The sequence below is a fragment of the Cebus imitator genome, unplaced genomic scaffold (assembly GCF_001604975.1).
Source record: "Cebus imitator isolate Cc_AM_T3 unplaced genomic scaffold, Cebus_imitator-1.0 Scaffold180, whole genome shotgun sequence".
Classification (NCBI taxonomy): Eukaryota; Metazoa; Chordata; class Mammalia; order Primates; family Cebidae; genus Cebus; species Cebus imitator.
In genome coordinates, this window is record NW_016107495.1 from 2,449,967 (window position 1) to 2,473,732 (window position 23,766).

The following is a 23,766-nucleotide window of genomic DNA, read 5'->3' on the forward strand; positions in this document are numbered from 1 at the left end:
GGCAGGAGAATTGCCTGAACCCAGGAGGCGGAGGTTGCGGTGAGCCGAGATCGGGCCATTGCACTCCAGCCTGGGTAACAAGAGCGAAACTCCGTCTCAAAAAAAATAAATAAATAAATAAATAAATAAATAAATAAATAAATAAATAAAATAAAGTAGCATCCTTCTTTATCCCAACCTCTTACCCTGCTTCATTTATCTTCATGGCCTTTAGTACTACACATGCACACACAGGCATACACACACACACACACAGTCTTATCTCCTAGAGAACCAACCATTCTGGTTTATCCAAGGGATTCCTGGGCAGAATTTCAGTGCTAAAAACAGAAAAGTCCCAGGCAAACTGGGATAGATTGATCTCTTCTCCTACCAGAACATAAGCTTTATGTGGGAAAGGGCATTATTTCATTCTCCGCTGTTTCCCCAGCATGTGACACAGTGCCTGACAAGAGTAGGTGCTCATAAATATTTATTGAACAAATGAATGCATGAATAATTTCATATTTCCAACAATATCTGGTTTAAACTCTATGACCTAGCCTTCCAATTTCTTCTTGACTTCCCTGTCTTAATTACCCCACCCTATTTCCTGCTACTTCTTCTGATGCACCCTCTGCTCCAGGCACCTCAGTCTCCTCTCTTTTACAATCCCTTCACAGGAAGAGCCCTCCCCTGTCTCTTCTAGCCGAATCAGTCTCTTTTACATCTTTTATTTTTTGAAATCTTTATCAGTGAAAAGCATGAGGGATGAATGTGTCCCTATCAGAATTCCCTTGAATATTGTTACAAAATATATTCTCCTCCACTCCCAATGCTGAGAAATAGTTATGATGTTCTTGGGGGAGGAGGAGAAATCAAACATTGATATTTTGAAAAAGCTCCCTAGGTGATTCTGACAACAAACATGCAGCTACTTTAATCAAAAAAATCACTTATCTAGTCCAGCAATGGATGAATGGAAAAAGAAAATGTGATATATATTATGCAAAGGAATACTATTCAGCCATAAAAAAAGAATGAAATATGGTCATTTGCAGAAACACGGACGAAACTATAGGTCATTAGTTTAAGTGAACCAAACCAGAAGAGAAAAAGACAAATATTGAATGTTCTCACTCATATGTGGTAGCTAAAAAAGTTGATCTCATTCAGGTAGAGGGTAGAATTATGGTTGCTAGAGGCTAGAAAGGGTCGGGGGATGGCGGTGAAGAGAGGTAGGTTAATGGGTACAAATGCACAGTTAGCTAGAAGGAATAAGTAGTAGTGTTCAATAGCACAGTAAATGACTATCGTTAATAGCAATATACTATACATTTCAAAATAGCTAGAGGAGAAGATTTAAAATGTTCCCAACACAAAAATAAGGTTTCAGGTGATATATATGCTAGACACCCTGGCTTGATCATCACACATTGTATTCATGTATCAAAATATCACACATACCCCATAAATATACAAGTATTATGTATTAAGAAAGCCACTGATCCAAATCTCGTAATATTTCACAACCCAATTCAAATCCTTTAGTGGCATCACTGCTATTAAGGCTTTGTCTGACCTCAGTTTCCTCCCCCTCTTTGGGATTCGAAAAGGCTTAGGATCTGAACCACACCTCTCAGCACTTGTCATATGGGTCTTGGCATAGCAATGTGGACAAAATTTCTTCAGCTTTGTTCTTTTTGCTTAAAATTGCCTTTGCTATTCTTTTTTGGTTCTATATAAATATTAAAATATTTTTGCTAGACCTCTGAAGAATGTTGTTGGTAGTTTGATAGAAATAGCGTTGAATCTATAAATTGCTTTAGGTAGTATAGCCATTTTAATGAGACTGGTTCTTCCTATCTATGAGCATGGGATGTTTTTCCACTTGTTTGTGTCTTCTCTGATTTCTTTGAGCAGTGTTTTGTAATTCTCATTGTAGAGATCTTTCACCTCCCTGGTTAGCTGCATTTTTAGGTATTTTATTTTTTGTGTGGCAATTGTGAATGAGATTAACTTTCTGATTTGGCTCTCTGTTTGGTTGTTGGTGGCGTATAGAAATACTAGTAATTTTTGTACATTGATTTTGTATCCTGCAACTTTGCTGAAGTTGTTTATCAGCTGAAGGAGCTTTTGGGCTGAGACTATGAGGTTTTGTAGATGTAGAATCATGTTGTATTCAAACAGAGATAGTTTGACTTCCTCTCTTTCTATTTAGATATGCTTTATTTTGTTCTCTTGCTTGATTGCTCTGGCTATGACTTCCAATACTATGTTAAATAGAAGTGGTGAGAGAGGGCATCCTTGTCTTGCGCCAGCTTTCAAGGGAAATGCTTCCAGCTTTTTTCTATTCAGCATAATGTTGGCTGTGAGTTTGTCATAGATGGCTCTTATTATTTTGAGGTATGATATTCCTTCAATATCTAGCTTATTGAGAGTTTTTAACATGAAGTGAGGTTAAATTTTATCAAAAGCCTTTTCTGTATCTATTGAGAGAATCATGTGGTTTTGTCTTTAGTTCTGTTTAGGTGATGAATCACATTTATTGGTTTTTGTAGGTTAAATCAAACTTGCTTCCTGGAAATGAAGCCTACTTGATCATGGTGGATAAGGTTTTTGAAGTGCTGCTGGATTGGGTTTCAAGCTATACTACAAGGCAACAGTGACCAAAACAGCATGGTACAGGTACAAAAACAGGCACATAGACTAAGGGAACAGAATAGACAGCCCAGAAATAAGGCCACACATCTACAACCATCTGATCTTTGACAAAGCTGACAAAAACAAGCAATGGGGAAAAGACTCCCTATTCAAAAACGGTGCTGGGATAACTGGCTGGCCATATGCAGAAGATTGAAGCTGGACCTCTTCCTTACACCATATGCAAAAATCAACTTAAGATGGATTCATGACTTAAATGTAAAACTCCAGACTATAAAAACTCTGGAAGACCATCTAGGTAATATTATCCTGGACATAGGGGTGGACAAAGATTTCATGACAAAGACACCAAAAGCAATCGCAACAAAAGCAAAAGTTGACAAGTGGGATCTGACTTAAAAGTTTCTGTATAGCACAAGAAACTATCAACAGACTAAACAGACAACCTACAGAATGAGAGAATATATTTGTGAACTATGCATCTGACAAAGGTCTAATATCCAGCATCTATAAGGAACTTAAATTTACAAGAGAAAAACAACCCCATTGAAAAGTGTGNGACTATAAAAACTCTGGAAGACCATCTAGGTAATATTATCCTGGACATAGGGGTGGACAAAGATTTCATGACAAAGACACCAAAAGCAATCGCAACAAAAGCAAAAGTTGACAAATGAGATCCAAGTAAACTTAAGAGCTTCTGCACAGCAAAAGAAACTCTCAACAGAGTACACAGACGACCTACAGAATAGGAGAAAATATTTGTGAACTATGCATCTGACAAAGGTCTAATATCCAGCATCTATAAGGAACTTAAATTTACAAGAGAAAAACAACCCCATTGAAAAGTGTGCAAAGGACACTTCTAGACACTTCTCAAAAGAAGACATACATGTGGCCAAGAAGCATAAGAGAAATAGTTCAATATCACTGATCATTAGGGAAATGGAAATCAAAACCACAATGAGATACCACCTCACACCAGTCAGAATGGCTATTACTAAAAAGTCAAAAAATAACAGATACTGGTGAGGTGGCAGAGAAAAGGGAACCCTTATACATACACTGTTGGTGGGAATGTAAATTTATTCAACCATTGTGGAAAGCAGTATGATAATTCATCAAAGAGTTAAAAGCAGAACTACCATTCGACCCATCAATCCCATTACTGGGGATATACCCAGAGGAATAGGAAGCATTCTACCATAAAGACACATATATGTGAATGTTTATTGCAGCACTGCTCACAATAGCAAAGACATGGAATCAACCTAAATGCCCATCAATGACAGACTGGATAAAGAAAATGTGGTACATATACGTCATGTAATATTATGGAGCCATAAAAAAAAAAAAAAAAACAAGATTGAGCCGGGCACGGTGGCTCATGCCTGTAATCCCAGGACTTTGGGAGGCCAAGGTGAGTGGATCATCTTAGGTCAGGAGTTTGAGATCGGCCTGGCCAACATGGTAAAACCCGGTCTCTACTAACAATACAAAAATCAGCCAGGAATAGTGGTGAGTGCCTATAATCCCAGCTACTCTGGAGACTGAGTCAGGAGAATCACTTGAAGGAGGTGGGGGTTGCAGTGAGTCAAGACTGTGCCACTGCCCTCTAGCCTAAGTGACAGAGTGAGACTCTGTCTCAAAAACAAACAAGATCATGTCTTTTGAGGGAACATGGATGCATGGATGGAGCTGGAGACTATCATCCTTAGCAAACGAATGCAGGAACAGAAAACCAAATATCACATGGTCTCACTTATAAGTGGGAGCTAAATGATAACTTAGAAACACAAAAAAGGAAATAACAATAGGGAAATAACCACGGTCTACTTGAGGGGGGAGAGTGGGAGGAGGAGAGGAGCAGAAAAGAGGACTATTGGGTACTAAGCTTAATACCTGGGTGATGTAATATACGTACAACAAACCCCAGTGACATGTGTTTATCTATGTAACAAACCTTAACATGTACCCCCAAACCAAAAATAAAAATTTTTAAAAATGGAATGTGGACAAAAGAGAGCTGCTTCTTGTGAATGTTTTTCTGGCCAAGGATCCCCTTCGGATATGCAGGGGGGGATGTGCAGGGAAATACCTTTCCCCTGGAGGTAGCTGGGGATGACCTCTCCTCATTCCTAAAGACTCTGTCGCACTGCCAGAACCACCCATATTCTGCTCTGCCTCACCCACTTTCCTGCTGTGAGTTAACAATCCTTGCCATCAAGTTACATTTGCTGCCCCATCCCACCTCCACTCATGTTTTCTCACCACAAAGTCTCAGCGCTAGTCCACCTAACTAGCCCAGCCTCTCCAAATCACACTGCCTGGGTATTCCAGCCAGGGCTTTGGAATTGGACTGACCTGGCGCCTAGAGACAAGTCAAAGCTTCTCAGCGTTGATTCATTCCCACATCTATAAAAGGGAAACTACTTACTGCACAAGATTTTCTGAGGGATTAATTGTGATCATGTCAGTAAAAATTCCCAGCACATGGTACAAACCTCCAGCCAGGAACCTTTCTGATAAAGGTGCAATGCCTGTCACCTGGGCATTCAGACATAGGATCTCCCAGGCAGGTTGGGCTCTGTCTTCATACAAATGTCACTACTGGAAGTACCCAAATGTTCCTACAGCTTGAGATCTCTCAATCACATTCTCTGAGTGGTTTGTTAAGGCCTGAACTGGAATATGAGGGACCAGAACAACTTCTTTTTAGCAACAATAAAGTCATTCTTTGAGCTGATGGCACCGTTAAAACACACAGGGGCAAAACAGAAAAATACTGTGCTAATCTCTGGCCAGGTTGCCCTGAAGAGCAGAGAATGAAAAATAGGAATAAAGGTGGGCAGGGGACCCTGGGTTCTAGGGTGTTCTTGTGCAGGAAGGAGAGGGATGAAAAGAGTAGGCTCTTGCACAGCATGAAGGCTTTCAAGTAAAAAGCTGAAGGAGATGGAGAGATTGAGATTCAAGTCCTAGTTTTGCTGGTAAATCATGGCAACTTTTTTTTCCCCTAGAGGTTGCTCTGACACCCAGGCTGGAGTGCAGTGGCATGATCATAGCTCGTTGCATCCTCTACCTTCTATGCTCAAGGGATTCTCCTGCCTCAGTCTCGGAAGTAGCTAAGACTATAGGTACACACCACAGGGCCTGGCCAAGTTTGACATATTTTAGTAGAGATGAGGTCTTGCTATGTTGCCCCGGCTGGATTCGAACTCCTGGGCTCAAGTGAGTCTTCTGCCTCGGCTTCCCAAAGTGCTGGGATTACAGGTATAAACCACCACACCCGGCCATAATTTAACCTTTCTAGATCACAACTTCCTCAATCGCAAAGTGAGTGAGATTAAAAGTAATTGTATCTTTTTTAAAAAAGTTCCCAGTACGATATGTTCACTCCCTTTCTCCCTTCTGCCTTGACATTCCCTATCCTTTGGTTGGGAGCCAGCTCCTTCCTGGCGATCAAACTCCTAGACATCATGAACTGTGCCCAGCCCACCACATCCTGTGTCCCCACCCCCACACCCCCATGGATCCAGAGGTTTCAGAGTATCCTTTACTCTCCATGCTGCCAGCCCAACCTTTGTCTTCCATATAGGGCCCAGGTCCGTACGTAAATTAGAACTAGAATTGTCTTCACACCTATTGCTCAGGGTAGTAGAGAACACCGAGAGATGTTTTCAGCCATGCCAAGTAGATTTTCATTTCAATCCATTGAATCCTCAATAGATTTTCCTCCACAAACTCTGTTATAATTGGTGGCTAGAGTCCATATTGCCATGGACACTCTTCTATAGTTACATTAAGGACTAAATTGATTTTGCAGACTGATCTGGGAGTTTAACCACCATTTGTACCACAGTCTCTGTGGGAAAATATATTCCATGGTCCAAACAATTGACCCTTTGGAGTTGATCCAGTTCCTGCGTTGGGGACGGCATGTACAATATTATGTTACAACTTGGGATCTGTTTGTGTGTCTTAGAATCAGAGACTTGTTTGAGCTGAAAGATTTGGAGATAATTTATTAATGGGCACATTTTGTAGGTAATGAACCCAAGGTTCAGAAAGATACAATTGTCTACGGTTATTTAGCTGCTTTGGTCTCTCACCTCTAAGCCAATTCTTTTCCCACTATCCAAGTCATTTTGTGGTCATTTTCCCATATGGTCATTAAACAACTTGAAAGTTAGGAAGTCATGCCTTCTTCAACACACTCAAACTCACTAAGTGTTTCATAAATATTTAATTGATTCATTATTCTTTTTGCTTCAGAGGTCTATTCACTGTAAGGTTTTCTTAAATAACAAGTACCATAGGGTATTTCAATTAAGAATTTATTATGATAGACTGGATCTGGTTGAAATCAAGATTTAAATAATGGTTAATAAATCTTCTATTTAACCAGTGTTTCCTATATAAAAGACCTATTGGTGTTGGATGTAACTCTGATGAATATTTTTCACAGCTCACAAACAGTTTGGCTTTAGCTTTAGCAGACATATGCTATTAATTGTAATGTGGTCTCACATATTATGAGAAGCTACTCATTTTATAACTACATAAAAAAATTAATGCTTTCCTTGCCTTATCTACCAAAACCAACTGAAACAGAGACTTATAAAAACATTTTAGGGCCAGGTGCAGTGGCTCACACCTGTAATCCTAGCACTTTGGGAGGCTGAGATGGGAGGATTGCTTGAGCCCGGGAGTTCAAGACCAGCCTGGACAACACAGTGAGACCTTGTCTCTACTAAAAAATAAAAAAAACTAGCTGGGTGTGGTGGCAAGTGCCTATGGTCTCAGCTACTATTTGGGAGGCTGAGGCAGAAGGATTGCTTGAGCCTGAGAGGTTGAAGCTGCAGTTAGCTGTGAACGAGCCACTGTATTCCAGCCGGGGTGACAGAGTGAGACTGTCTCAAAAAGAAAAGAAAAAAAGCCATTTAGAAGTAAACCTCCAACTGAAAAGGTGAATTATATGTGATTTGAATATACTATAGGAAGAACAGAGCAACAAGAAACAACAGATTTACAATATATTGTTTTATTTGAAACATTCACATGCTTTTCACCAAATAGTTATTTCCTGGTAACTGTTTCAATGAGCAGGATGGTGTTTTGGAGGGGGAAAGCAATGAAAGAGAAACATTCTTACCTGTGTAGATGACATGGTTTTATTGTAACAGACTAGGGCTGCTGCCCTAGATAGACAACTGGCCCTGTAATCTAATTAAGAGAAGAAAAGAAAGGCCACAGATCAACTCTTCAACAATTTAATAGTCATTACTTGTGATAGCTGTTCATCTAGCTTTAATTGCCTTATAGTTAATAGTTCTAAATAGCCAATTAACTCCTTCAATTACTATACATTTATTTTTCAATCTGTTTATCTTGAAGGATACAGATATACTAGAGAGTTAGTTTAAGACAAACAGAGAGAGAGAGGAGAGAGACTGTGTGTTGGGTCCACAGGGGAGGTTATTGACAAGGGGAGGGAAGATGGCATTTATTTATATTTGCTTTATAATTTGGGGGGCCTAAAATGGCTGAGGATGTGCCTTATGGCTTGACCAATAACTCTAGCACCTGGATTACTCTCATATGTGTACTGAAATGAAACCAAAGTAAATCTTAAGAACAAATCTTGGCCTTGCCTGGCTGAACCACCTAGGTCTGGCTCTGTATTGAGAGGGGTAGCCTCCTACGGATGCATATATGTCTTTGTCTGGTTTTTCAATTTTTTTGAATTGAGCTGACTATAAAAGCTTAAGACATGTGACATAAAGAACGGCTGCCCTCCAGATACAACTAGTAAAATTTAAGCTTACTGCTACTTAAGACGTTATTAAACACTTGATTAAGAAGAATCATATTTATGGAAAGACAGCCCAATGAATGTTGATTCATTCATTTAAAAGTTATCTTGGATTGAGCCAGAGCAGCAAAGAACTATATATCACAACCTCCACATTTTGCTACCTAACCTACTCACTTTCATACCAGATTGGCTACTGGCTAATATTGAGAGACATGTAAGAAAAACATCCCGGCCAGGTGCGGTGGCTCATGCCTGTAATCCCAGCACTTTGAGAGGCCAAGGCAGGCGGATCATCTGAAGTCAGGAGTTCAAGACCAGCCTGATTAACATGGTGAAACCCTGTTTCTGCTAAGAAAACAATAAATTAACCGGGCGTGGTGGCACATGCCTATAGTCTCAACTACTTGGGACACTGAGACAGGACAATTGCTTGAACCCGGGGGGTGGAGGTTATAGTGAGCCAAGATCGCACCACTGCACTCCAGCTTGGGCCATAGGAGTGAACCTCCGTCTCAGGAAAAAAAAAGAAAAAAAAGAAAAGAAAAACATCCCTATGAAAGTCTTTATTGTGTTTACTAACTGGAGTCACGAGGCTGCTGTTCACTGTGTTCCAAAATGCCTTTTCGGAGGACAATCCATACAGACAGCTCTCTGGTCTCACTACAGAGATGGCTGGGTTCCTCTGAGCACTACTCTGCCTTTATCTAGTAGGCAGACATTACCTATTAGTAAAAATAAAATAATAATTTTATTAAGATCCCTAAATCATGGTGCCCAAACACCCTGCAATCAGGAAGCCCAGATAAAGAACCGGAGTTTCCCTTCACAGACATTCCCGGAATTACCCAAGAATATTAACATGCATAATAATTAAGATGCCTCCCTAAGCCTAATGGTGTGCTGGTAAATGTTTGACAACCATTATTCAGGTTCAGAAATAAGACAGGGAAACTGCCATCTATGGCTGGTAATATTATAGGTGATTTTTATATTTTTTCCTTCATTTTCCCAACTTCTTTCAATAAACACATTTTACTCTGAAGTGGGTGAGGGTGGTGGCTAATGTTTGGGATTATGGTGAGTTGCCCCAGAAACTGTTGGGTTATTAAGTAACATTTAATATATGTACTAGCTTCACTTCAAAATCTGAAGCATTCTGAACTCTTAATCACTTTGGAGGGAGATCCCACAGAAAAGTTGGCTGGGCCCCTAGTGATAAAGCTCTTTCACTTTTACAGTGGCCCATTCTTGCCCAGGACTCCAGGCACTGTAAAACCTGGTAGGGGTAGAGAAAGTAGCATCAGTAGGCAAGTACACAGAATTACTCTCCTATCTCTTCTGACCTCCAAAACTCTGCTGAGACCAGCCTCCCTCTGCTCACTTGTGGTGATGGTGATTTTCTCTCGGATGCTCTTTCTCTCTGAGTGTTCCTTGTCCTTTAAACATGTCTGCATATACTTGAAACCTAATTGTGGACAGGGTTCAAAGTTATTTATTTATTTATTTATTTATTTATTTATTTATGGGGATGGAGTCTCACTCTGTCACTCAGGCTGGAGTGCAGTGGCACAACCTCCACCCCCCGGGTTCAAGCGATTCTCCTACTTCAGCCTCCCGGGTAGCTGGGATTATAGGCACCTGCCACCACACCCATCTAATTTTTGTATTTTTAGTACAGATGAGGTTTCACCGTCTTGGCCAGGCTGGTCTTCAACTCCTGAGCTCATGATCCACCTGCCTCAGCCTCCCAAAGTGCTGGCGTTACAGGAGTGAGCCACAGTGCCCAGCCTTCAAAGCTGTTTTTCATGGGATTCATGGGCCCTGTGAAAATTAGAGGCCAAGTAGGCACATATTTATGTGCTCCTAGGCATTCTGTTACACTTAAAGAGGCTCATGGAAGAGATTTGGGCACATGGCATTTAACTCCACAAGCTGCTATATTCAAGTCCTAGTTCCAGCTTAGCCAAAACACCTACTCTACTTGCAACTGATCTTCTCCTTGGTTGCTAGAAAACTGAGAGTCATATATGTGGCCTATCTCCAGCAAACCAATAGGACCTTACACCATGAATTTTGCATACAAAACTGCTGGCTTCATCTTATCTTTCCCACTCACAATTTTCTTTTGTACTATTTTTCTCTGTACTTATTTTTAATTTACCCTGCTGTACACATTTATGTAAACTACGTTAAATCCTTTCCTCTGGAATAAAGTAGAATGTAAATAAATTTAACAAAACAACAAAGAGTGATAATGAGCCAGGTCTTCACTCCTACCTGAAAATGAACTAGCAGTGATCTGTGAAAATTGCAGAGAACTGCCAGTTCGCCTCCACAGATGACTGCGGAGTCTGTGAAAACTCCTCCAGCCAGGACCACTACTGCAGCTTGCTGCCTGTTGTGTTCACCATCATTGCACACTAAGTCCCGAAATGGAGAGAAAACTAGGGTTGAAAAAAATACCTTAGGAAATCCTAGCTCTAGGTCCTCTGGACATTAGGAAGCACTTGGTTGGACAAAGCTTCTTCTCCCCCAGAGCGCGTGCGTGTTTCAGCAACTTATCCCACATTCAGGGAGAGGGAGAATATCGCAATTGTTAAGAATGTAGACTCTAGTACTACATGCCTGGGTTTGAATCCCAGCTCTGCTGCTTATTTGTGTTATTTGGGCTAGGTTTTTAACCATCTGTGCCTCAGTTAATCCCATCTACAAAGTAGAGATAATAATAGTACCTATCTCACAGGGCTGTTGTAAGGATTAAACGAAGTAACATGGGCGTAACATTGAAAACAGTGCGCCTATAATCCCAGCAGTTTGGGCGGTGGATCACCTGAGGTCAGGGGTTCAAGGCCACCCTAGCCAACATGGTGAAACCCTGGCTCTACTAAAAATACAAAAAATTAGCTGGGCGTGGTGGCGGGCGCCTGTAATCCCAGCTACTAGGGAGGCTGAGGCAGAAGAATTGCTTGAATCCAGGAGGCAGAGGTTGCAGTGAGCCGAAATCGCGCCATTGTACTCCAACCTGGGCAACAAGAGTGAAACTCCATCACAAAAACAAAACTAAACACACACACACACACACACACACACACAATGGTGCCAAAGCCCATCCAGGGATGTGAACAAATGTCAGCTACTATTAGTGATACGTGAGTAGGGCAGGCACTGCCTTGGGCTTGGGGCAACATCAGGTCTGGAAAAAAACACCTGTGGAATGAGTAAGGGCTGGCCACCTTCTAAAACAGGACAAAAGATTAGGCTTGCCTAGATCCTTAGCGTGACTGCTTCTCCTCCTGCCTTTCTAGAGGTGGTATTATGGGATGGAAACACTTGGTGGGTGCAGTGGGCATAAAGATAAGTTAGTGTGTTTTTATCCCCTAGGAGCTGAGTCGAGAGTGGGAGAAAAATGCATAAATAATTACCAGGTAGGATGATTAAGCAATATACTGGAGGCAGGAACAGAAACACACCGTGGAAAAAAGATACCCATGGCGTGGATGGAGATGTAAGATATGAGAACGCGCTAGACACAGGCAGCCATCTGCACCCATGAAAATTGTATTATTGTTGACTCCTCCAGGGCCCATTTTAACACTTCTTTCAACCAGAATGCCTTTGGAACTAGTTTTGTGGAACCGCAGGGAATAAAGATCTTTATTTGTAATGTCGAACTCCAGCAGAGTAACCCTTTCTTGCTTTCCACACGCGCAAGGCCGGGTTCTAAACGCTGCAGTTCGCGTTTCTCGGCTAACGAAAGAAACACGAGGAACCGCTTGCAAGTCCAGGGGATGAAGCCAAGAAAAGAAAAGCGAGGCCGAAAGGGCGCAACCACCAAGTCTGCGGAGAAGCCGGGGCCGGTGGAGCAGAGAAATGGGAAGGTCAGCCCTGCCCCAGCGCGGCCCGATTAAGTCGGGCTACCTCAGCGCTGCAAAGCCGGGGAACCTCCCTGACGCCTGCGCCGCCGCGGCGAGACTCGGCGCCGCGGACTTGGAGAGAGAGGGCGACGCACCTGCGCGAAGACCGCGACAGGCGAAGCCGCTCCAGTGCGGCTGCGCGGCGGCCCGGGCGTCGAGGGAAACCTCGGGGAGGAGCGCGCCGCGCGCGTGCGCGGAGAACTGCGTGGCGCGGCGGCGGGCAAGGGCCGTGCGGAGTGAGTGGCGCTGCGGGTGGGGCCATCGGCGGCGCTGGTGAGCTTTGCGGAGTTGGGCGGTGCCGAGGAGGAGGTGGCAGCCTGGGTCTGACGCGGCCCTGTTCGTGGGGGCCCCTCTTGTTTATTTATTTATTTTCCGTGGGTGCCTCCGAGTGTGCGCGCGCTCTTGCTACCCAGCGGGGAGGGGGTGGGGGGAGGGCCAGGGAAAAGGGGGAGTTGGAGCCGGGGTCGAAACGCCGCGTGACTTGTAGGTGAGAGAACGCCGAGCCGTCGCCGAAGCCTCCGCCGCCGAGAAGCCCTTGTTCCCGCTGCCGGGAAGGATAGTCTGTGCTGACAAGATGGCGGACGGGGAGTTGAACGTGGACAGCCTCATCACCCGGCTGCTGGAGGGTGAGTGCGCGCCGGGCCGCGACACGGAGGGAGGCTGGGCGTCGCCGCCGACCCCTAGTGTCCCCCTCCGCCGCCGAAACGCGAGGAGACCCCTTTCCCGCCCCGAGTCGAGTCTGTGGGAGCGCGGCGCGGCTGGCGGAGCGAGGAGGCTGCTGGACGCGGGGAAGCGGCCTCCGGGAGTGCGGTCGGAGGAGATCGGGGGAGAGGGGGCCGCCCCGCGGACCCTTGGGGGCCAGGTGCGCTGGCTGGAGGCTTTGCGGAACGGGTCTGCGGGAGAGCCTTTTGGAAAGGCCGCCGGGCTCCGCGCGTCGTTGTGCTCGCCTCCGGTGACCCCTCCGAGGTGGGAGAGAGGATGCCTGCCGCCGGGCTTTGTGTCGGTGGAATCTGTTTCTTCTCTGTTCTCTTTGTGCGTTGCCCTTGGCTGCTTCCGTTTGTCGTTTCGGGAGTGAATTTTATATGCTATATATATAAACCTGTCATTAATAAGACTGCTTCGTCTGCTCTGCATTTTTACACGATGCTACAGAATGGATTCTTCTTAAAGAGAGGATAAAATTAGCGGGAATTTTTTCCGCCATTTGTTACTTGGCCTAAAAAAAATTTGTGAGACAAAATATGTGATCAGGTTGAAGATGCACGCAAGACATGAGAAGTATGGAGATGCGTTTGCTGAAGGCTTTTGCGTTTGATTTGAGCAGAGCTTAATTTCTGCACAAACTTAGTGAAGACCTATTTTTAAAGCCTGTATTATGTTCAAAAGGTATTTGCAAGTCTACGCAGCATTTGAACTTTCCGGGCCCTAGTGTTTTGATTGAATAGTTTTATGCTGGTGGGAAGGTAAGGGGGAAAAACGAAGAGGTGGACTAGCCAAGAGTTAAATGCTATTGATTCATTGCAGGATATTATTCAAAGTCAAATGCAGTCTTCTGCCAAACAGTTCCTCTACCCTAAAATTTGCGTTATCACTAATTGTTTTGTGAAAGGTGTAGAAAAGCCTTTAAACCTTTTTCAACAATTTGGAGGCCTCTGTTAGCTGCCGTCCAAGGATTGCATATGTACTGTTTGCTTTCAAATTACCTGAAGATAATTGTTTGCTACAGTGAAGCAAAATATAATTGAAAAATCATCAAAGAAGATTGTGATGGGGAAGGGGTATTTCCTTTTTTTTCAACGAATGTGTTGGTATCTAAAACACAAGTTTTTTGAGTACTGGTTGTGTAACTAGGGTATATTTGCTCCAGATGTGAAGGCCATCCAGCAGTCTTAAGACTGAAGCAAAAGTTTTACCAGGAACTCCTATTTACCTTTTCCTTTACTATCAAGTTATTCTTGGGAGGCCCCCTGGTGCCTACAGTCAGTGTTGACTACCTAAGACTTTGTGAACAGATGTGAACATCTTGCTGGTTCTTTGAGAAATTTGCTTTGAAAAAATTTGTATTTTGTAACTGTTCTATGAGGGAAATACAGTTAATTTAAAAATGTGTATGTCTTGTTAACATTTGGGGAAGAATAGGCCTACTTTTTTTTTTTGAGACAGAGTCTCCTATGACCCAGGCTGGAGTGCTGTCGCCTAGGCTGGAGTGCAGTGGCACGATGTCGGCTCACTGCAACCTCTGCCTCCTGGGTTCGAGCGCTTCTTCCACCTCAGCCTCCCTAGTAGCTGGGATTACAGGTACCCCGCCATGATGCCTGGATAAATTTTTTTGTATTTTTGTAGAGACAGGGTTTCACCATTTTGGCCAAGCTGGTCTTGAACTCCTGACCTCATGAGCCACCGCACCTGTCCCATTTTTGTATGTTTTAAACTTTGCTTGTAAATTTAAATATTTTAAAAATGTTTGTATCTCAACTTCTTTATATTTTATTTAATTTTCCATATATTTTATAGGCATAAAACAGATTTTTGTTTTAAAATGTTACTATCCTCTTAAGTTAGATGCACCTTTTATGATTATAGGTATTTCTGAAACTTCATGAGTGAGTTGTGCAAGGTTACTGGAAAAAAAGACACTGGGAAAAATAGCCTAAGGGATTCCATTTGTTTTTGTGAATTCAAATTGAATAATTGGTTTTGTACAATCGTTTTTCCATTTTGGGGGGTAAGAATTGTAGTCCAGACATATTTCTCTCTCAATTTAGCAAGCGTTAACATGTTGACCTCCTCCTTACCAGGCACGAGGAATCCAAAGATAAGACACAATCTCTTCACTCAAGGAGCTCCCAGTCTAAACAAATGACTTTCAGGCTTTTTCAGCCTCCTCTCTGTACTTTGCTCATCATAGGACAAAAAGTAGTATTCTATCAGTAGAGTTTCATTATTTCTACATCCTACAGAAGCATATTAAGTTTGACAGTGCCCCCCCCAGGGATTCTTAAATATTCTAGGTTTTTCACCTCCTTCCCAAATCTAGACCTGTTGAAAGACTTGTCCAAAGCAGACTTGAATTTTCTAGTAAATAATTATTTTTATTGATTTGCGGCAGCTTTGAAAGTAAAATAATAATTTTTAATCTTTAAAAAAAAATTATTCCCCTGGCTTTTCAGTGATGTTACATTCGAGTTAATGGTATTTTGTAAAGCTGCCTGCAAGAATAACTATGGTTAGTGTTTTGTTTTTAGTGTCAAATGAAAGTATAAGTAAAAATTTGGCAGGAATTTCTTTTGCATTAGGGGAAAACATTCAGCAGGGCCTGATCTCATTAATGCTGATTGTAGCCCCACAACATATTCCTGATTGTTTTTTCTTTTTTACTATTAAATCACCGATTAGCTATATACAGTTTTGGTGACTACATTTTATCAGTTACTTTTTGTTTTTCTTTTTTAGGTGGACATATTATTGATATAACTTTTTTTTTTTTTTGAGGTGGAATTTCACTCTTGTCACCCAGGCCGGAGTGCAGTGGGGTGATCTTGGCTTACTGCAGCCGCTGCCTCCCAGGTCCAAGCGATTCTCCTGCCTCAGCTGCCCAAGTAGCTGGGACTGCAGTTGCACGCCACCACACCTGGCTAGTTTTCTATTTTTAGTAGTGATGAGGTTTCACCATGCTGGCCAGGCTGGTCTTGAACTCCTGACCTCAAGTGATCCACCCACCTTGGCCTCCAAAATTGCTGGAATCACAGGCATGGAGCCACCTCGCCCAACCTTGATATTTTCAAAGAGCCTTTAGGACATATTAATACATGCCTGACACTTAATGTAAAACAGAAATATTGATTGTATTATTTGGATGGTACATATTCTTTTGATATATTTTATTGGATTAAGTTTTGCTTAGAACTAAAAACTAAAGACTTCTGCTTTATCCCCTGTAGTGACCCTGTTGGTGGTCACATTCTTGTGGTTTATCATAGTGTTTTGATCATGTAAATTGAAGCTAGTTGTATGAGTATCCTGGAAAATCCAGTAAAAGTTTCTAGATGAGTGGTTCTCAAAGGCGTTAAGGGGGTGGAATGGGAGTGTAGCAAAATCACCTGGGGAACTTCAAACTGTAAGTGCCAAGTTTATTTTGGAGGAGTAAAGTGGAATGAGTAGAATCTAGTGGGTTGGGGAGGTTAGTATGGAAAACTGCTGCAGGGTGAATAAGATAGTGCCGGCTCTGTTCCCGACCACAGTCTTGATCCAGGTATTTAAAAACTGGGATGTACCAGTTAATTCATGTCTATTATTATGTATCATATATGTGGTAATATGAAACTATGTTTAGAATTTGCTTTCTGATTATGAAAGGACAGCATTCTTGCTGTAGGAAACTTATAGATTTTAAAAGAAAAAAAAAGTCCCTTGTAATTCCACAGTCCGGAGATAATCCTTGCTGAAATTTTGATATATTTTTGTTTAAAGTATACTTAACATACTTTAATGTAAAATTCACATACTTTACATCATTAGAATTTTATTTACATAGCTTTATGAGTTAGTCTTTTCAGGTAGTATTACATCATGAACATTTTCCCTTGTCATTGAAATGTCTTCAAAAATACCCAAAAGCGATTTGCTGTGTGATAGAAAAGTTTTTCTTAAAGTATTTTTTAACATATTACCACAAAGCTGAACTAGACTGTTAGAGTCTGAGTTGTTGAATATTAGCATTGTGTAAAGTTCCATAGCAGAATGTGATTGTGTTATATTTTTGGCCCATTTACAGTTTTATGAAAATCTTGAGATGTGTTTGTACCTTTTTTTTTATTATTCATTTTTCACTTAACTTTGACCTGTCAGATGTCTGAATTTGTGACACTGCTGTGATCTTTTAGTGCCAATGTTTCCCTTTTCTTTCTTGTGAAACATGTATAGTACTCTTAAGATTTAGTTAGGCTGATAGACTGCACTTTTAAGTTTTCCTTTTCAAGGCAGGCTGAAATGCAGTGGCTTGATCATGGCTCACTGCAGCCTTGACCTCCTGGTCTCAAGCGATACTCCTGCCTCAGCCTTCCCAGTGACTGGGACAATAGGCATGTACCACCTCGCCTGGGTAATTTTTTTTATTTTGGTAGAGATGGGGTTTCCCTATGTTGGTTGCCTAGGCTGGTCTTGAACTTCGTGCTCAAGCAGTCCTTCAGCCTTGGCCTCCCAAAGTGTTGGAATTACAGGTGCAAGCTGCCGCGTCCAAATTTTAGTGTCTTTTTGAAGGTTGAAAAATAAATGAATGGATTTGAAAAGTGAAATCGGTTAATGAAAGCACATTAAAGCCCTCCGTTTTAAAATGACAGCTTTATCCAGATGTGATTCACATACCATACAGTTTGCCTGTTTATATGATTTTTAGTATATCACAGAATTGTGCAGCCATCACCAAAGTGAGCTTTATAACGTTTTCACACACAAACCCCAAAAAACCCTCTTCCCAGTAACAGGCACTTCTCATTTCTCTCCATTCTTTCCCGGCCCCCACCTATCTACTTGTTTTTTTGGTCTCTTAGATTTACCTATGCTAGACATTTGATACAAATGAAATCATACAATATGTTGTCTTTTGTGACTGGTTTCTTTTAATGTTTGTAATATTCATCTTTGTTGTAGTATATATCAGTACTTTATTCCTTTTATGGCTGAATAATATTCTGTTGTCTGTATATGCCACCTTTTTAATCCATTCATCAGTTGATGGACATTTGAATTGTTTTCTTCTTTTGCTATTGTAAATACTTGTAGTGCTGCTGTCAACATTTGTGTACAAGTTTTTTTTGTGGGCATATGCTTTCAATTCCCTTGGGTATATAGCTGGGAGTGAAATTTCTAGGCCACGTGGTAACCCTGTGTTTAACTTTTTGAGGAACTACCAGATTGTTTAAGGCCTCTTTACTGTTTGATTCTGACCCAGCAGTCTAAAGGTTAGGCAGTTTGAAGGAAGTACCAGTTGTTCCTGACAACTTCGAGTTGTAGGGGAAGTGTTTTGTGTGGCTCCACAGCTAGACTTGATAGAAAAATAAAATGTTGGGGAATGGGGAAGATCACTTAAGGAATATTTCATCTCTCCTCTTGATTCTTCTGGATGAGGTACTGGAAGAGACATAAAGGTCATGACATATTTTTTAACTGATTCAGAGATTACTGATATTTGTTTTCTCTGAATTAGTTCAGCAAGTCAGGGAGACCGACAGTTTGAAGAAGTAGTCCAGAAGTGTTTTTATTTTGCTATCTAAATGCAGACCTGGAGGTTTTCTGGTAAATATCTAAATCCAAGATAAAGATTCCTTGGGTTTTATACATTATTTAAATTGTGTCTAGAGATAGAGTTATGTTAAGATTCAGGATTAATGGGGAAGATAGTTGCATCTAGTAGGTCTTTTTCTTTCTTATTCTCCACATTTCTTATTTTTAAAAGAGTATACATTCCAATAGCATGCATATTTATTTATTTATTTATTTATTTTTTATTTTTTTGAGATGGAGTTTCGCTCTTGTTACCCAGGCTGGAGTGCAATGGCGCGATCTCGGCTCACCGCAACCTCCGCCTCCTGGGTTCAGGCAATTCTCCTGCCTCAGCCTCCTGAGTAGCTGGGACTACAGACATGCGCCACCATGCCCAGCTAATTTTTTTTGTAGTTTTAGTAGAGACGGGGTTTCACCATGTTGACCAGGATGGTCTCGATCTCTTGGCCTTGTGATCCACCCGCCTCGGCCTCCCAAAGTGCTGGGATTACAGGCTTGAGCCACCGCGCCCGGCATGGCATGCATTTTTAACCTGTTTTCTTATTTTTGGAGGCAGGGTCTGGCTCTGTCACCAGGTTGTAGTGCAGTGTCATGAACACGGCTCACTTGCAACCTCAACCTTCTGGGCTCAAGTGATCCAGCTACCTCATCCGCCCAAGTAGCTGGGACCACAGGCATGTACCACTAATTAAAAAAAAAAAAAGATTGGTAGACACAAAATCTCACTTTGTTGCCCACACTGATCTCAAACTCCTGGGCTCAAGCAGTCCTCCCACCTTGGCTCCCACAGTTCTGGAATTACAGGTGCCCAGCTCCATTTTCAAACATTTCTAATAGAGGTAAAAATACAGGTATGAAGGAATGTTAAGATATTTAGAATTGTTTACTAAAATTGTTATGTATTTCTAAAAGGTTATTCTGAAATCTTGGTAGCATATAGGGAGGCAAGGGCAAGAAATGGTTTGTGAATGTCAGTAGATTTAGCAGTGGTGTGGTAGATGGGGATTGCCAGTCGAGTCTTCTAGGATTTGTGATTGGATACAAATTTATGCCCTTAGGTAGCAGCCACTGCTTCTAGCAGCTTTAAATAGCCATTTCAAGGCTTATTCAAGTATAAATAACCAGTAGCCAGTTTTTTCCTGGTTTAATACAGGAAGTCAGCCCTTGATATTTGTCATACAGTAGGAAAAAGGGAAGGGATGGTTGTCCTTTATTCTGCCTCTGCACTCTTCACATGTAGAGCACAGTGATTTATGAGAGTATGTGTAACCTTCATGAAAATCACTGGCCTGAGAGCCCTCCCTTCCCAAATTTACCTGCATCTGTGCAAAGACAAGTGGAGATATTGATGCTGTGTGCACATCTTTGGTTTTTAATGCATGCCCACACTTGCATAATTGGGAAGTTTTAACGTAGCATATTTCACCATAAAGGAATTTTATTCCAAGAATGTTAATCAGAATATCCCTGAGTAACAGAAGTTCCTGTCTGGTCAGTTACAAGGTGACCAAAACACTTTCTTGCTTTGAGTATAGTCACATGCTGCATCAAATGATGTTTTGGTCAACAGTGGACTTCATGTAAGATAATGGTCCTGTAAAATTATAATGGAACTGAAAAATTCCTGTCACTTAGTGACATCGTAGTCATAATGTCATAGTGCAACACATTACTCACGTTTTGGTAATGCTGGTGTAAACCTACTGCACTGCCAGTTGTGTACAAGTATAACACAGGCCAGGCACAGTGGCCTACGCGTGTAATCCCAGCATTTTGGGAGGCCAAGCCAGGCGGATCACTTGAGGTCAGGAGTTCGAGACCAGCCTGGCCAACATGGTAAAGCCCTGTCTCTACTAAAAGTACAAAAATTAGCTGGGCTTCGTGGCATATGTCTGTAATCCCAGCTACTTAGGAGGCTGAGGCAGAAGAATCACTTGAACCTGGGAGGTTGCAGTGAGCTGAGATTGCACCCCTGCTCTCCAGTCTGAGTGACAGAGCAAGACTCCATCTCAAAATCTCAAAAAAAAAAAAAAAGGTATAACACACAATTATATAGAGTACATAAAACTTGATAATGGTAATAAACAGCTGTGTTGTGTATTTACTATATAGTAATAAACAGCTATGTTGTGTATTTACTATATATTTTTTAAATCATTGGAATGTATTCTTATTTTAAAAAACTAGTTAACCTAAAACTGCCTCAGGCAGGTCCTTCAGGTGGCATTCCAGAAAAAAAAAATGTTGGTATACTGGGAGATAATGGATCCATGCATGTTACTGCCCCTGAAGACCTTCCAGTGAAGAAGTGGAGGTAAAAGATAGTCATATTGATGATCCTGACTGTGTAGGCCTAGGCTAATGTGTATGTATATGTCTTTTTGTTTTTTAACAGAAAAAAGTTTAAAAGTAAAAAATATTTTTAAAAATAGGAAAAGGCTTATTGGGTAAGGATAGAAAGAAAATTTTTTTGTACAACTGTATGTCTTTGTTTTTTAAGCTAATTGTTACTATAAAAGTCAAAACGTTCTAAAAATTTTTAAGTTTATGAAGTAGAAGTTAGCATTAAGCAAAGGTTGATTTACTATTGAAGAAAGAAAAATTTTTATCTTTATTACTGTATGTATACTGTACCTTTTCTATGTTTAGACACACAAGCACCCATTGTGTTACAGTAGCTTACAGTATGCAGTACAGTAACATACCATGCAGCATGCTTTTAGCCTAAGAGCAATAGACCATACCATCTAAGTTTGTGTAAGTCCAGTCTATGATGTTTGCACAACAGCAAAATCACCTAACCCTGCATCTCTCAGGAAGTATCCCTTTGGTGCATGACTGTATTTGGTCTGACACCATTTTAACCTTCCCCCTAGTCCTACCTCTCATTCCCCAGATTTGGAGAAATCAAAAGCTAACTTAGGGATATCGGATATTACATAGCTTTCACTAATGTCATATCTAACAGTTGTAATAGCTTATTTTAAAACTTTTCATAGTAAATCAAGAAGGAATCTTTATAGGTACTTGTATGTTTCATCTATATGGTTTGAATTGAGCCTTTTATTTGAATTAAAGACCAGACCTTTTTTTTGGAGACAGAGTCTCGCAGTAGCACAATCTTGGCTCACTCAGCCTCTGCCTCTCGAGTTCCAGCGATTCTCCTGCCTCAGCCCCCTGAGTAGCTGGGATTACAGGTGCACACCACCATGCCTGGCTAATTTTTGTATTTTTAGTAAAGACAGGGTTTCACCATGTTGGCCAGGCTGGTCTCGAACTCCTGACCTCAGGTGATCCACCTGTAGAGATGGGGTTTCACCATGTTGGCGAGAATGGTCCCACACTCTTAACCTCTGCCTCAGCCTCCCAGAGTGCTGGGATTATATGCGTGAGCCACCGCCCCCGGCCAAGACCAGACTTCTGAGGGAGAAACTTGCAAACCTGTCAGTGAGAAAGAGTGAGGTCTGATTTTAGGTAATAGCAGAAAGGGATAGCTTTGTGAATTTCGGACCCCCAACTACTAGAATTATGTGAATCCTGAATGATAATCAGATGTTTACTCAGTTAAGTGTTTACTCAAGAAATATTAGTAAATATTGATACATTGGGATGCCATCTTATATAATGATTAAGGACACAGATTCTGGGTGTATTTCAGCTTTGCCCCAGTTTCTTCTTCATATGTGATAGTAAGTGCCTTCAATCAATTCTTGGCACATTAAAGGTCAGAAAATGTTAGCCGTCATTGTTGCATAGTACAAACCTGAGCTAGGAAATATGTAACAGAGAGCTCTTTGTGCCACTGAGCCCTGGAACTTCCCCATACTAATTTTGAGAATGCTTGTGAGTATGTAAGTATGTAAAACAATCTCTTTATTCCCCTTATCCAGAGTTTATAACCTGGTTTGACATACCAGTGCTGAGAGGGAAAGGTATTTCTAGGTAGGATAAAATGGTGAAAAGTGATTTTAGTGCTGTCGTATCTTGCTTTTGGCTAGGAACTATAGGGCAGTGTAGCTTATACTTTTGAGTCTTGAAACCTGCTTACACTCAGATTCTCCATATATATAAAGAATTGAAAACGAGCTTTTATTTATATGTGGTATTTAACAATACTGCATTAGAAGTTAAAACTGAGCATTTTAAAATGTCTGTTTTCAGCTGGGCGTGGTGGCTCACAGCTGTAATCCCAGCACTTTGGCAGGCTGAGGCAGGTGGATTACTTGAGGCCAGGAGTTTGAGACCAGCCTGGGCAACATGGTGAAACCCCATCTCTACTAAAAATATAAAAACAGCTGGGCGTGGTGTCACATGCCTCTATTCCCAGCTGCCCTGGAGGCTGAGGCACAAGAATTGCTTGAACCCAGGAGGCAGAGGTTGCATTGAACAGCAAGTGCACCACTACACTCCAGGCAACAGAGCGAGGCTCTGTCTCAAAATAAATAAATAAATAATAAAATTTCTATTCTTTACTTAAAGTAGCAACCTACTACATTTTAGCATGAATGTTTTTTGTGAAAATAACTTTTCTGAAGCAAAAATATGAGAAGAGTGCCACCATTTTACATAAATTTGATGTCTTTTTAACAGAAGACAGGTGAATTCGCATCTCTGTTTTGTTTCAGTCTGGTTTTGATACATTGCTTTGGTTAAATATGAAGAAAATATGTATTTCTACAGATATGTATTTAGAAAAGGGAGGAGTATTTTAATAGTTCTTATAGATAATTGTGTGTATTCTCTAATGTTTACACTAAAAATCAGCAAGTGGTGGTTTTTTAAAGGTTGATTTTAAAAGAGATGTGTAATCTGAAATTATATCCATGAATTTTTTTTGGTCTCACATTAAAATCCATTGATTTTTCTTGTACTTTAAATGACTCTTACGCATGTGTTGTTCATTTGGATAATACTGATTCAGCTGAATTATACAGCTGTCCAGATGTTGAAACAGCTTATTATGTAATACAGTATCCAGAGATGACATTTGTTAATGTTACAAGATCTCATCAGAAGAGTCCTTAATTATGGAGAAGCTGTCAGATTCATGGTGCTGGTTACAAGGTTTCCAGAATTTTAGTTTGTAGCTTGAAAGCTTGAATTCTATCATTG

The 23,766-nt window shown here is 41.3% G+C and overlaps 1 protein-coding gene across 1 annotated transcript in view; it reads left to right on the plus strand.

The window, feature by feature from the left end:
- Positions 1 to 12,006: 12,006 nt before the first annotated feature.
- PPP1CB (protein phosphatase 1 catalytic subunit beta) overlaps positions 12,007 to 23,766 on the plus strand; it is a 50,860-nt gene continuing 39,100 nt past the window's right edge. Inside the window, exons 1-2 of the mRNA XM_017545651.1 lie at positions 12,007 to 12,645; positions 12,860 to 12,998. Coding sequence (XP_017401140.1) covers positions 12,947 to 12,998 — 52 coding nt within the window. The 5' untranslated portion in view covers positions 12,007 to 12,645; positions 12,860 to 12,946. The remainder of the gene's footprint in view (positions 12,646 to 12,859; positions 12,999 to 23,766) is intronic.